At 48.7% G+C, this 14445-nt stretch overlaps 1 protein-coding gene across 2 annotated transcripts in view; it reads left to right on the top strand.

Moving 5' to 3' along the window:
* The window catches only part of NCAPH (non-SMC condensin I complex, subunit H), a 35376-nt gene extending 22176 nt beyond the window's left edge, over positions 1-13200 (top strand). For both annotated transcript variants that reach the window (XM_010829588.1, XM_010829589.1), the window contains exons 12-20: positions 3640-3788; positions 4314-4417; positions 4726-4848; positions 7661-7771; positions 8991-9164; positions 9815-9928; positions 10263-10351; positions 10790-10865; positions 12703-13200. In XM_010829588.1, coding sequence (XP_010827890.1) covers positions 3640-3788; positions 4314-4417; positions 4726-4848; positions 7661-7771; positions 8991-9164; positions 9815-9928; positions 10263-10351; positions 10790-10865; positions 12703-12762 — 1000 coding nt within the window. In that variant the 3' untranslated portion in view covers positions 12763-13200. The remainder of the gene's footprint in view (positions 1-3639; positions 3789-4313; positions 4418-4725; positions 4849-7660; positions 7772-8990; positions 9165-9814; positions 9929-10262; positions 10352-10789; positions 10866-12702) is intronic.
* The last annotated feature ends 1245 nt before the right edge of the window (positions 13201-14445 follow it).

Raw genomic sequence — 14445 nt, forward strand, 5'->3', positions numbered from 1 at the left:
CTCCTTTAGTGGCGGCTGTCATCACCACTTCCATTTTGGTAGCACGGACTGTGCTGCCTTTCAAGCCCCTGGACGTGGTCTGGCTTTTGGCTGAATCACTCCATCTCAGTTGTAGGCAGAAAACAGGCTTATGTATTGATTACTGAGAAAACGTGGGCCCGACCTAAAGGGCAGAGGGGTCTGAGCAGAGTTGGTTATCAGATTGGTAGACTGGGGATGAGCAAAGCAAGGAAAACTAAGGCAGCAGGTAAAATTGAGCATATGAGATTGAGGAGATGGTAGAATTGGTCTCTGATAATTTAGATTTTTGATTACTCTAGTAAGCGTCATAGGAAAATCTGGACTTGCTTTATCTTTATTATGTGTACTTACTAAATTAGGTTATGTTAATTTTGAGTGTGATCTGGAAGCAGGATCCCACAGTCCTGCTGTGTGAGGGCCTCTAACGGTCTTAAATGGGCCTGGGTATACCAGATTCCATGAGACTAGAACAGACAGACCTTCTGATGGCCCTGTGCCCATAGCAGCAGTTTGGCAAGTCGGGTCAGGGACAGCCCAGCTGGTTCAGAGTGGGTGAAACTGTACAAGTTGTCCAGCGTAATTCCCACCAAGGCAAAATTCCTTCAAGAGCCTTACTGAGTGTCCAGGCTGAGAGTGCTTTCTGGACTCACTTTGTTTGCCCGCATGGGGAATGATGAGGTCGACAGTGCCTCTTCAAATCTGAGAAGTCAGGGGGCTGTGTGGACTTCAAGGAAAAATTACCTCTGCCCCCCAGACCCTTTATAAACCGCCTCTCCTGGCGTGTCCTATTAACAACCTGTGGTTTTGTCCCTGTTCCCATCCTGTCTTCCGAGAAGTGAGCACTGGTAGGCAGATTGATGGGATGAGCTCTTTTAATGTCATTTTCAAAGGTCAGGGAAGAGCTGTCACTGTGTAAACAGTGAGGTGGCATCTGGGGAACTGAGGTAGCAGGGTTTTCCTCACTTCCGTTGTTATAACCATATAACCCATAGATGGTTATTTTGAACACATCTTGAACAAAAGTCTCCATTTCTCGCCCCAGTTGGACAGAATAAAAGTTTAGACTCCATCCTGCCAAGTGCCTGCGTTAGGGGCACAGGGCTTAGGTTCTAGTCCAGGGTCTCGTCTGCCTTGAAATGCCTGCCCCTGGTCTGGTGCTGGCCTTTCCTGGGAGCTCAGCAAGTGTGTGAACTGAACTAGGCCCGACCCTGCCGCGGATGGCTGGGAGATGTGGGGCAAGCGGCCTCATCTTTGGGGTCTTTGTTTTCTCACCTGTAAAGTGAGTGATTGGGACCTGATGATAATATTAATAGTATTGTAGTATCTGATGTTTCCTGAGCTCCTGATTATTCTGATTGTGCCAGATACTCTGCCGGGTTCCTTACCTGCATATTTGACATAATTTATATAATATATAAAAGTAATGTCTTAATCCTTACAACAACCCTATAGGTCCTGTTACCCCATTTTACAGGTGAGGAAACGGGTTCAGAGAGGGTAAATAAAGGTGGAGCTGGGGAGTTACCCAGCACCCTTGACCAATCTGGCCGTATGTGATGACCTATAGGTGGAAGGCTCCACCCTGGGGCACTAACTCAGGAGTGTCTAAGGCCAGAAATGCCTCATAACTTTCCCAGAGCTGCTGGGGCTTGTGCAGTACGCAGGGCTGAAAACACAGTACTGAACTGCAGGGTCTTTAAGAGCTTCTCTAGTTCAAGGTGGGGTGGAGCGATGCCGAATTAGAAATACCAGTGCTTGCAGGAAGCCCTGTGTGACTGGTCCCTGGATGGCAGCCCTTTGACCGCCGTGCACGTCGTACATTAGTAAGGAGGTGACCGAGAAAGCGCTTCGTGACCTAGGGCTGCTCAGTTGCCCTCCATCTTCTGCAGCTGCGGGGCCGTGTACGCTCTCTGATCTCCTGGGTGCGTGCGCTCACTGTGGTTAAAGGCCTCGCCCGTGGTCCAGCCCAGACCACAGCCTGCTCTGTGCTTGAAAGACTGAGGCCTTCTGCTGCATGCTGGCTGAGGTGCTAGGAGACGGTTGAGAGGAGACCTTCAACCTGCAGGTGTTCGTGCAGCACGACTGAGCTGGTGCTAAATTGAAGGAAGGACTGTGGTTGCGGTAGGCTGGGGTGGGGGTAGGAGAAATAAACACTTCCTCCAAAGGGGATGAGAGAAGCCTGACAGAGGGGTAGACTGGATCAGGCTGGTTGCTGAGTGGGGGAGTCAGGTGCCTGCCACATAGTACTGTGTTGTATTGAAAGAATTATTAAAAGCCTCCAGGGCCTCATCCAGTTCTGGCCCTCAGAAGAAGTCCGACTCTCAGAAGATAGGAATCAAGCTCTTTATAGCTTTACCTCTAAGTTCCCAACAAACTGCCAGCTCAGCTGCCAGCATTTTGACAGACGAGGACCCGAGAATTTGAGTGGGGATGCTCCCAAAGCCACCTTCTCTCTCGCCCTGGGAGAAATACAGCAGAGTGCAGTGCAGTTATTACTTAACATAGGAAGGCAGTTACAGACTAGAAGTGGGGATTTTTTAGTGTATTTTAATTTTAAAAATTGTTTTCATTACACCTTAAATGTACAGGTACAGTTTACTGGATAAAATTTTAAAAAAAGATTCCATAGATGAAAGCAAAGTCCTTTTAAAGCTTTTATCTTATACCATAAGGTTTGATATAAAGGGGATTTATAGGTACGGCTCAGTACAGGTGAAAAGGTCGTCATTGTCTTTACCTTTAGAGGGCAGTACAGCAGCGCTAACAGGCTTTCTGACCTGGCAGGGCCTGTGGGTGAAACCTACCCGACACGTTTTAGTTACCTTGCAGAAAGGGCGAAACACCAGTCCAAAACTGCCATGCTGGATGGGCCAGTTAGACCCTTCATACACAGCAAGAAATACAATGTAGATGGTTTAACAGATAGGTTATTGTCCCCCAGTCATGTGGGAGACATAAATTAGTTGTTTTCACTTTCAGTAGGAACTACAGCAGTGTTAGCGGAGCCCTCGTTTATGGGAAGATGGTGAGCAAGAACTGTGACAGTCGTGTCATGTGGCCGGAAGCCTTGTGTGTAGAAAGACCCTGAGGCTGGGCTTCAGGGAATGGTGTCCAGTCCCCAGCTCTGGCATTTTACTAGCCATGTAGTCTTATACAAAAACTCAGTTTCTTTCTGTTTTCTTATCTCTCAAGTGGGTAAACTTGGATTTTATGAAGCACTTTGAAATATCCGAAGTACTTGCATAGATATGATCGTGTTGTTACAAAATGAAGAGAAGCAAAAGCACTGACTGAGTAAACTAAAGGATTACTAGTCATGTGTTTCGGAGAAGGCAATGGCAGCCCACTCCAGTACTCTTGCCTGGAAAATCCCATGGACGGTGGAGCCTGGTGGGCTGACGTCTATGGGTCGCACAGAGTCGGACACGACTGAAGCGACTTAGCAGTAGCAGCAGTGATGTGTTTATGTTGGGCTTACTCTTAGCAGTGTTGCTCATTTGTGGAAAAGTAGTGTCTTCAGCTGGGTTGTATTCTGCTTTATGTGTAAATACACGATTGTATTGTCTACATCGACACACATATGACTGTACATATAAAAATGGATCTTATGCATTGCAGAGACGAAGTGATTCCCCTCGGGGACGGAGACATTTGGACCTTGTGTCCCCTTCTGTCCATGAAACCTGGAGAGTATTCCTACTTTAGCCCCCGCACCATGTCAATGTGGGCTGGCCCGGATCACTGGCGCTTTAGACCTCGACTTAAACGTATGTACTTCTAGACAGAACTGTTAAGAAGAGAAAGTGCAGATAACCAGCCAGTCTGCCTTTCAGCTCAGGATGGGAAAATGCCCATCAGTCTTGTACCTCCCAACAAGCTGTAGGAAATACACAAGATAAGCAGCCTCCTGGTTGGACAGGCAGTTGACCTGGCCCGGGATGAGGGATCAGTTAAGACTGAAGCCTCTAAGTGGGAAGGTCTGGAGGTGCCGAGTGAGTGAGTGCATGGGTGCACGCTGCAGCCCCCTGAGGGGCTCCGCCAGCATTGTGACTTTTGTATTCTCTCTTTGAAAAGAAGTGATTAATTAGCGTACCTTTTATTGAGTGTTCTCAGCAGAAACAGAGATCGTAAGGATAGATATTGGGTATAAGATTTGCCTTTCCTAGTGCTGCTCCGACGCTCCGATACAAGTGCACTCTCGCGGTCAGTAGGGCTGTCAGGCAGAGTCGCGGGATGGGCAAATGAATGGCCCGAGAGGCGAGCAGTGCTGACACGTGACTTCGTTTCTGCAGGTGACACTGCTTCACAATCAGAGCACAGAAAGAAGAGCTCAAAGGACTTTAAAATTGACTTTGACGATGATATTGACTTTGATGTACATTTTCGAAAAACAAAGGTTTGTGCTAGATTTATTATCCTTTGTGCTTTCACAAATTCTTTGCACTCCTCTTCCCCTTTCATCTGTGCTTTTTAAGAATTCATATAAATTTAACTCTTAGAGTAAATGGATAGTTTCATTCTCCCTCAGTCCCTGAAGGAATTGAAAGAGTCCCAGACTCAGTGGCAGAGAGACTCACGATGAATAATGTCTCACAGAATCACTCCTTTACACAGAAAGGGGAAGACTGTTGCAGCTGTATGTATATAGACCATTTTTATTAAAGATGCATAAAAACTACTTTTCTTTTTCTTTAAAATCAATAGGCTGTTACTGTTCTGACCAAGTTGACATTGGAGAACCAGAATTGGAGAGCCACCACCCTTCCTACAGATTTCCAGTATGAGACGGAAAATCTGGTCCAGCTGCATCTCAAACCAGGCACCAGGGTAAAGCTGCTCTTTGGTTCCCTGAGGTCATGCTGTCGTTGCACCCCTTCTTAGCCTCAGAGGTATCAGTGGCCAGTAGTGTGACCGTTGATGCCTCTGAGGAGGAGCGTGTGAGGTGGGACTCGTCTGAGCCCAAGGCAGTTGCCAGGAGATGGCATGGGGAGGGCAGAGCTGGAGGGTAATGCTGGCAGGACAGATGAAGTGCCTCACCTGCCTCGAACGCCGGACACTCTGGCCTACCTCCTCACGGGCAAGGGGGATGAACAGCGCTTTGTCCAGGTTTTACATGGCATTGGTTACTCCTTGATTCTTTGATTCTCATTAGAGTTGTGGATTCAGAAGCCAGGTGCTCTCTCCAGCTCTCACAGCCTCCCCACGATCACGCCATACGCTCAAGCCTCCTGTGATGTGCGGGGGGTGCAGCTGCCAGTCCTTGGGCCCCCAGTGCTGCACAGCCTGCCTGCATTCCTTCCATGCCTATTCAGACGAGCGCTCTGGCTGTGCCGGTGTGCACCGCAGTCGCTGTTCGCTTCATTTGCCCGTGGCCCCCGGTGATGCTAAGCAGCAAGCCTGCACTCCTGTTGCCGGGGTAACCAGGCAGTGGGTCATGCTCAGTCCCTTTTACCCGGACCCTCTGCTCATTTGCATTCCTGGTTGTTTTCATCTTTGCTGTCAAGTCTACAAACAGTTGATAGTTTCCTCTGCCTTATTTTACCTGTCTCTCCACAAGTCTTAATGATACATATACAGTTCCCTGAATTCACTCATATTGCACATTCTGTTCTTATAATTTAACACTGGTCATTTTCTTTCTAATCAGTACTGTTCAGTTAACAGAAATGCTCTTAAAAATGTGGAAAGAATGAATATGTTATATGTCAGTTAAACCTCAATTTAAAATAATGCAGAAGGAGAGACAGTCGCAGTAGCAGAAGCAGCCACGGCCACAGTCAGTGTCAGACACACAGCTGTTTGCTCGAGTCAGAAACCAGAGCCCTGAGGTGGAGGGGCAGAGCCAGGCTGCTGGGGGGCGGAAGGAAGACAGCGAGACACCCCACCAAACTGACCCAGCCTCAGCCGCTTTCCTAGCCACAAGCCACAAGCCACCTCCTCTCTCAAGCCATATGAACATTGAGGGGTGTGGCTTAGGTGGTAATTTGCATTTTCAGATGTGAAAATGGTTAAAACAAGGTCATTGCATCACTGCACTCCAGGAATTGTCTTTTTTGTATTTTGTGTGTTTTTTCCCATCATTGTTTCTTAGAGAGGAAAGAATTCTTGCTTCTGATTATCCACAGGAACAAATTTCCCTTCATGTTTATCAGGGCAGGCAGGCAGAAGCCCAGGATTCCTCACCTCTTCTTTCCAGGAGAGCAACACTAGAAAAGTGACTATTAAATAGCAGAAAGTAGACACCAAATGATTATTAAGCAAACACCCAATCTGGATAAAGACTATACAGGTCAACCACCCATTCTCTTTAATATCTTAAAGAGCAATGTTAATAGCAGCCAGTGAATACATGAGGGGTCTCACATACCCTTCCTGAAACATTTCTAATAGACTATGGACAATTTAGAGTGTGTTGAGAGTATTCCACACAGGGAGGGATTTAGAAATCATCATATGAAGAAAAGTGGGAGAAAGTGGGTAATTCTTAATAAAAATCTGTTGTTTATTTTTGGATTTGTATTATAAAAACATTGAGGTTTGGGGGCTACTTTTGGAGTATATAATTATATTAGGTTATACTAAAATATTCAGTGTGCTTCTGTAAACTGTACACACCTTTAATCTCATGTCCTCCACCCCAGAGACACACCCTAGATGAAGATCAGTGCCCTAAAGGCCTGAAAATCTGGAGGGCTGTGGTGGACAGGCACTCCCAGGAGAGGAGGCAGACTTGTTCTGTGAGACCCCTCGAAGGTGGTTCTTGGCCCTTGGGTGTGGTGCAGAAAGGAGGGCTGCTGGGGAGCAGTCACGGCCCAGGAGTGGGACTGGCTGCCTGAGAGTTACAACAGGGAGTGAGTGTTCTGTCAAAACTAGTCAATAAGCAGCCACAAGTAGACTTCGTTTCAGATAGGCGTAGGTGGTTTTGTTTTTAGTGAAGGAACATGTTTTCAAATAAATTTGTGGGCAGACCTAATTGTGGCTTGGCTGCTTCTGCGTCTTTGGGATAGCTGGCAGCTAGGAGCCCTGCTGCCCTGGGCTTTCTCTAGAGTGGAGTTGGGCGGTGAGTTAGAAGTGGACTGGGTGAGGTGATTTTCCAGGACCCTAATGTTCTGGGATGTGCATTGTTGGAACTAAGGTCATCTCCCCAGCCTAGTCTGCTGCTACTGTTAAGTCGCTTCAGTCGTGTCCGACTCTGCGATCCCATAGACGGAAGCCCACCAGGCTCCCCCGTCCCTGGGATTCTCCAGGCAAGAGTACTGGAGTGGGTTTCCATTTCCTTCTCCAATGCATGAAAGTGAAAAGTGAAAGGGAAGTCTCTCAGTCGTGTCCGACTCTTAGCGACCCCATGGACTGCAGCCTACCAGGCTCCCCCGTCCATGGGATTCTCCAGGCAAGAGTACTGGAGTGGGGTTCCATTTCCTTCTCCAATGCATGAAAGTGAAAAGTGAAAGGGAAGTCTCTCAGTCACGTCCGACTCTTAGCGACCCCATGGACTGCAGCCTACCAGGCTCCTCCGTCCATGGGATTTTCCAGGCAAGAGTACTGGAGTGGGGTGCCATTGCCTTCTCCGAAGGCTAGCCTAGTCTACTAGCTGCTTTTCTAGAAATTGCTCTCTGAAGCTGTACTTTGCTCCATTCAGTTACTGAAGGTGGCCCAAGGTCAGAAGGCAGGGACCGAGCATTGTGAAGAAATTGGAAACTACGATTACAACAACCCTAACGACACCTCCAACTTCTGCCCTGGGTTACAGGTAAGCAGGGGCAAGCATTCTGTCCTCTTTTCGGCAGGGTCTCTGCCTCCCTTGTCCTTTCCTGTAGGCAGAAGGCTGCAGGACATTCTGATCCGGTAGGGGTCTGTGTGTGCTTGCCCTGCCCCAAGCTTCAGAACTGAGCAGAGCCGGGGAGCAGCCGGACCTCGGCCTGCCTCACGCTGAGCTCTGCACGCAGGAGAAAAGCGGACATAGTCCAGTCAACGTGTGGATGGAGTGTTCATCCTGTACAAAGCACTTAGCTTGGCTATTTTCAGATTTCAAAGGAAAAGAAACGCTCTTCCCACTCAGGAACTAAAGTTTTGGGTGGGGAGACAAAACGCATAGACGTGTGATGCCAGTGTGTTCTAACGGGGAAAAGGTATATGGAGTGGATCTCAGGAGACCACGTTATAGCCCTGATTGTGGTTCACACATTGTGAACTTGTACAAACTGCTCCCCCGCTTTAGATCTTGCTTAGACTAGATAATCTCAGAATCCCTTCTGTGACTCTGTGAATGAGATAGCCTGACAGAGGGGGAGATATTAGACCCCATGTGTTCCTGAGAATGAGGAGAGGAGAAAGAATAGGAAGAACAGTTTATTTACTGTACTTTCTTTCTTGGAAGAGAGTTAGCTTTTTATATTATATTTTTATTTATAGTTTTTTATATTATATTTATTATATTTTATATTATTTTTTATATTTTTATTTATATATTACTTTTTATTTATATTTTAGTGAAAATCTAGTTGGCCACTTGACCAGTGCTCCTCAAACTTAGTGTACGTAAGAATCACTGGGAGAGCCTATTAAAAAACCACCTCCTAGGCCCCACCCAGAGATCTGGTCTGTTTCTGCTGGGCTCAGTCCAAGAATGTCTTTGTCACCAGCTCCCAGCAGGACCCCTGCCGCTGGCCAGCTGGCAGGTCACGTCTCTGGGGTTTCAGGAATGCTTTCTGTAAAAGGAGATCCTAAACTGTTTAGAGACAAAGGACGCTGTGGTGATGACCGTGTTCCTTTGAACTCTCACTGCAGAGGTCTTAGTTAACAGATGCCTCCCTAGTACCGTCTTTGCACAACAGGAAGATGACTAGAGGACCTCGAAGCCCATGACCTCTCAGGTGCTCTGTTCTTGCTGGGTATGGGATCTGTTGCAAAGCTGTTTCTGAGCCCCTCACACAGCTCTGCCTAACTTGAAGAGCTATTTCCTTGCCCAGGCCGCTGACAGCGATTATGAAGAGTCTGATGACTTATTTGAGGGACCAGGTGGAACCCTTGGCCATTCTGACCATCCACCTGCGACCACACAAGACAGCAACGAGGCATCTGAGGCCCACGGGTTGGACATCACCACTTACAGGGAGTCAAATCTGGTAGCTGAGCCTCAGAAGGTAAAGACGAAGCCAGGAGTTACAGCCGATGTTGTTTGCCTGAGAGCTGCTTAATTTGCCTCTTATATGAGAATCGTATTAGTCTGAGCTTGATTTTTTTTTTTCCTTCTTGACTTTAACCCATTACTCTCTAAGTGGCTGATTCTTAAATAAGGCTGTAGAGAATGGGCTGATACCGATTATGTTTGTGTGGAACCAGCCATCTCTCCAAAGATTGTGGTAAACCATATGACTAGGGACAAGCCTGCTGTGCACGCGCAGTACGCGAGTGAAGCCTGCAGAAAGAGAAGTGGGCTGGGTAAGGGCAGGTGTAGCTTTGGAAAATCTAGACCAGATTCAATTCATATAAAGTTAACATGTATCAAGCATCTATTCCATACCAAAATGGCAGGCTTGGTGCTTTTATATATATTTGATTCACTTTTCTCTTTTACACTGCAATTCCAGGGTACCCTTAATGAAGACTGTACTTGATCAAAAAGAAATTATCAGTAGATTGAAATGAGGGACTCTATTTTAATACGTCCAAAGAAAGCTCAAACTTGGTAGTGTAAACTAAGTTTATTCATTATTTCATCTCCAGACTTTTTCAAAGAGCTGATGGTAAATGCTTCTTCTGCTTAGTTTTACTTGTCACATACCGTTCTCAGGTAAATAAAATTGAAATTCAGTATGCCAAGACTGCCAAAAAGATGGACATGAAGAAGCTGAAGCAGAGCATGTGGAGTCTGCTGACGGAGACCCCCAAGCAGGCAGATGCAGAGGTAACGGGTTCCTCTCTCTGGTGCTCGGCACCGAGGCGGGCGCGGCTCGTGTCTGTGCGCCAGCTTCAGTAGCGCCAACCTGAAAAGCAGTTGTTCAGCAATACAAGGACGACATCAGACCTCCGAAACGGAAGTGGACCAAGTGTGTGAACCGGCGGGTCACACGGAAGGTGGTACAGATGGATCTTTTTTCTTCCAAATGCACCAAAGAAATTGTTTCGGTTTCATTCCAATGCAGGCTTTCCTTTTTCGAGTTCCAGCTTCATAGGTTTACGTTGCTGTCAAAAAGTAAACTGGGCCCATTCTGATCCCGGAGTGTCCTTTCCTCTGTCAGGTAAACCACAGTGAGGATGGAGAAGCAGGACCCCTTGAGGAGGGGCCTGACAAGAAACTCAGCAGTCTCACAAAGGACCTGCAGAAGAGGTGTGTGCGTGCCGCAGACGGCCCTGCCCCCCGCCTCAGCGCTCCTCACCCCTGCCCTCCTCACCCCTCCCCTCCTCACCCCTCCCCTCCTCACCCCTCCCGCTCCTCCCCAAGTTGTTGGTGTAACAGAGCCCCCCTCCACACAGGACATGCCATTTTCACACTTCTTGCAGTTTTTCCATTCCTTCTCTGCATTGATAAATGAGTTAAGGTAGCCCACCTTTAAAAAAGGCATTTTTCTGTACCAGTGGCTGGAATAGAACAGGAAATATTTCCAAATAAGAAACTGGAAAAACCTGCTTCTAAAAGGCATCTGAAATATTTCTTTGTTTCCCATTAGTTTATTCACTAGGCATGTGTATTCATACTTGATGAAAGTGCCTTTGTTCCTGGAGTTGCAGTGACAGCTAAATACTTCCTGGCCTTTCTCTTTCACAGCCTGCCTCCCCTTATGGCTCAGAACCTCTCCATACCTCTGGCCTTTGCGTGCCTCCTACATTTAGCCAATGAGAAGGTAGGTAGACCTGGTAAGCATGGACTATTACAGTCTGCCTACAGGAGCTTTTTATGGGATAACTTAAGTGCAGTGACTTACATAGTACCTACCTTCAACCCAGAGCATTAACCAGATACTGAAAAATTGCTGAGAAAAAAGGCCAACATGTATGAGTAGAGATGAAAATTACAAGGAGGATCCCAGTGGGAAAATTTTAGATGTTGAAGTTGTGATCTGTCGGTTCCCAACTTGAAAACACGTAAGGTGCTTTTACATCACTGGGCGTCAAAGGCCAGATCCTTCCAGTGTGAAAGTCAGGACAGGTGGGCACCGTGGTGGAGAAAAGGGGAGCGAGGAGGCAGCAAGGAGACAGACGCTGAAGGAGAGCTGACTGAGCGGAGTGGCCGTGGGGCAGTCACTGCGGAGCTGGCCGGACCTGTCTTCCCAGTGGACGCTTCCAGGAGGCAGGCGCCCCAGTGAAGCAGCCGGCAAGCCCGGGCACTTGGTGCTGCCTGAAGTGTGGTGACCTCTCGTGTGCCCAGGACACGGCTGGGCTGTAGCACAAGCCGCGATCTTCACCAGGGCTGGAGCTAGACGCCTTCATGGTGTCACTGCCAGCTTCCCTCGTGGACGTCGGTGCTGTGGGCTCCCCCTTGGGTGTGTTCTCCCAGCCCAGCCAGGCCCCCGAAACACAGTGCCACCCCCGAAGCTCAGAAGCACCCTGAGTCCAGATTCTGAAGGTGTGAGCGACTCCACCACTGAGCCAGCTGGAGGGTCAGCGCTGGCTAGGGCCTCGTGTCTGCTTGAGAGCGAGGCTTCATTACCCTCCCTCGACTCCCAGGCGGCCGGGGCCGGGCAGATAGTGCTGGGAAGCGCGAGCGACTGCAGGCTTCACTGGGTCCGCATGCTCTGCCACCGCTTCGCCCGCAGCAGCAGAGACAGCTTTGCTTGCTTTGCTATGATCAGATTTCTCCAAGGGGCCCTGGAGTGCTCAGCATTGGAAGAATCGGGAGGTGTTCCCAGACCAGCACCTGCTGGGCTGGCCTTTGGACTGTTTGAGGAGATCTCACTGGCAGCACTGGCTGACAGCTACCAGATAATCCCCAGGGATCCACGGTGACTCAGAGCTTAAGCGCCACCAAGACAGGTCTCACACCTTGTGCCAGAGCATGGCGCTGGTGCGGTCCGCCTCCTCCCAGCCTCTCATCCCATCTGGGCTCCTCACCAGCCCCTAGTCACGAGCTGCCCCTTGGCCGTCATGGGGGAGGCGAGGTGTGTGCTCTCCATCTTTCGCAGGGGAAGGTGTGCCTGGAAAGGGGTGTGTGGTCCGGGTACAGTTAGGCCTCCGTGTGCCAAGGGGCTGCTGACAGCTGTTTAGCCCTGGGGGGACAGCTGCCTAGGGTTGGTGGAAGATCCATGAGGTGGGAGGGTCCAAGAGGAAGTGGGAGGCAGAAAAAGGCCTGTGCAGAGATGGGAGAGAGAGAGCGGTGTCAGGGCATCACCCAGGGGGAGGTTTCGGGCAGGGCAGGAAGGCCACGCATGGATGGGGCTGACGTGCCTGTACCGTGGCCCCTGGTGGGCTCCCTGTCGCTTCCCCCAGTCTCCCAGCTCAGCCGTTGGTCCTTTACAGAGATTGTCGCAGGAGCCAGGCTTGCATTTTGCTTTCCTTCCAGCAGTCGACAGAGCTTTGGAGCCAGCTTTTTCATGCAGGTTACAGTCGCTGTTGACAGTGTCACTTATAAGCACGGAGACAAGCCTGGTTCTTTGTGGTTACCACCTTGTTACCTCCAAGTTTGGTTTCTGGTTCCTGTATCTTCTGTGCACTAGCATTCACCTGTGTTTGATCTTCCTTCAGAATCTGAAGCTGGAAGGAACCAAGGATCTTTCGGATGTTCTGGTGTGGCAGGAGGACTGAGCTCGTGGGGCGCTCCTCACTCCCAGTGACCAGGATGCCCACACTTGGGGCTGAGATGCCAGGGGTTCGAGGCGAGGCTGCCATGACTGCCTTCTCCCAGCGCACCTTCTCCCCTTCACTGTCTGCGAACCAGCTCCCTGACCAACTCTGTCCTTGATCGAAATTTTCTGTTCTGTGGTGACCACCTAGGAGGGAAGAGAGGGCAAGGATACCGTCCCTGATTACGGAAACAGTGTCCACTCTTCGTACCCAAGTAGTTTGTCTCCTCCATTGCTCTGTTCTCCATACTTTATTCTTGTAGAAAAGAATTCCCCAGTAGTACTTGTCCTTGAATAGCTACCAAAACCTTGTATATAAAGCATATATACACCATATATATGCTTACGAGTGTGTATATAAGCTTAAAAATAAAATCCTTTGATAATTTGTTTTACAAACTAGCTGAATGCCCACTACATAAGTATCAGACCTGGTTTTAACACTTGTTTGGTATCAGGCAGGAAATCCTTAAGGGCTGAGGTGATCTGTCTTGTAGAATAGGGGTTTCAAGATTGGGTCCATTGAGGGGCTTCCCTGGGGGTCCAGTGGTTAAGAATCCACCTTGCAGCGTAAGGGACACTGGTTCAATTCCTCGTCCGGGAAGATCCCACATGCCGCAGGGCACTAAGCCTGTGCACCACAACTGCTGAGCTCCCAACCACAGCTGAAGCCCGCACACCCAGAGCCATGCTCCACAATGAGAAGCCGGGCACTGCAGTGACGAGTAGCCCCTGATTGCTGCAACTAGAGAAAAACCCAGTCCATCAACAAAGACCAGCACAGCCACAAGTAAAACAGATTTGCTTAAAAAAAAAAAAAAGAAAAGATTGGTTCTCTTGGGCCTATAGTTCTGCTAGAGGGTGATAAGAGTAAAAATTTCCAACATTTACTAAGTGACTACTAAGTACTTTCTGTGGCTGACTTTTCAGCCTTTTCAGAATCCCCTGTGAGGAACATCCTGTTAAGTATTATCCCTCCCACTTTACAGAGGAGAGACAGGTACACGAAGAGAAAGTAACGCACGTGGGAGAAGACGGCCAACTGCCGAGACCTTGGCCTTGAACCAGGAAGTCTGCTTTTAGACCTTTATTATTAGCTACTATGCTCCACGTGCTCATGTCACAGGCTCCATACTTGGAGATGTTGATCCAAATACTTGTATCCTTGGCAGGTCCTGGGTCTCTGCCAGAGCACCCTGTCACCATCCATGGGGTAAATAGCTTGGATGTTCGGTCAGAAGCAGTGAAGGATGTGCCTGGTGATTACTCCTGATAATAACTTGCTCCTAAACCCCAAAGCACACAAAACAAAAACCAGTCCCAGGATTTTCCTGTGGTTAAGACTTCACCTTCTAATGCAGAGGGTGTGGGTTTGATCCCTGGTCGGGGAGCTGAGATCCCACATGCCTCATAACCAAGAAACCAAAACAAGATAGAAACAATATTGTTAACAAATTCAGTAAAGACTTTAAAAACGGTCCACATAAAAAATCTTAAGCCAGTCCCGTCTCCCGAGGAATGTACTTTCCAAATTGTGTCCAAGATACCACCCAGGCTGCCGAATGGAGAGGTTTAGACCTGTGGACGTGCTTCAGGAGGAAAAGCAGTGCTGAGTGAGAATCCACACCCCGTCCTGGGCCGAAGC

Source organism: Bison bison, unplaced genomic scaffold, assembly GCF_000754665.1.
Source record: "Bison bison bison isolate TAMUID 2011002044 unplaced genomic scaffold, Bison_UMD1.0 scf7180017864508, whole genome shotgun sequence".
In the NCBI taxonomy this organism is placed as follows: Eukaryota; Metazoa; Chordata; class Mammalia; order Artiodactyla; family Bovidae; genus Bison; species Bison bison.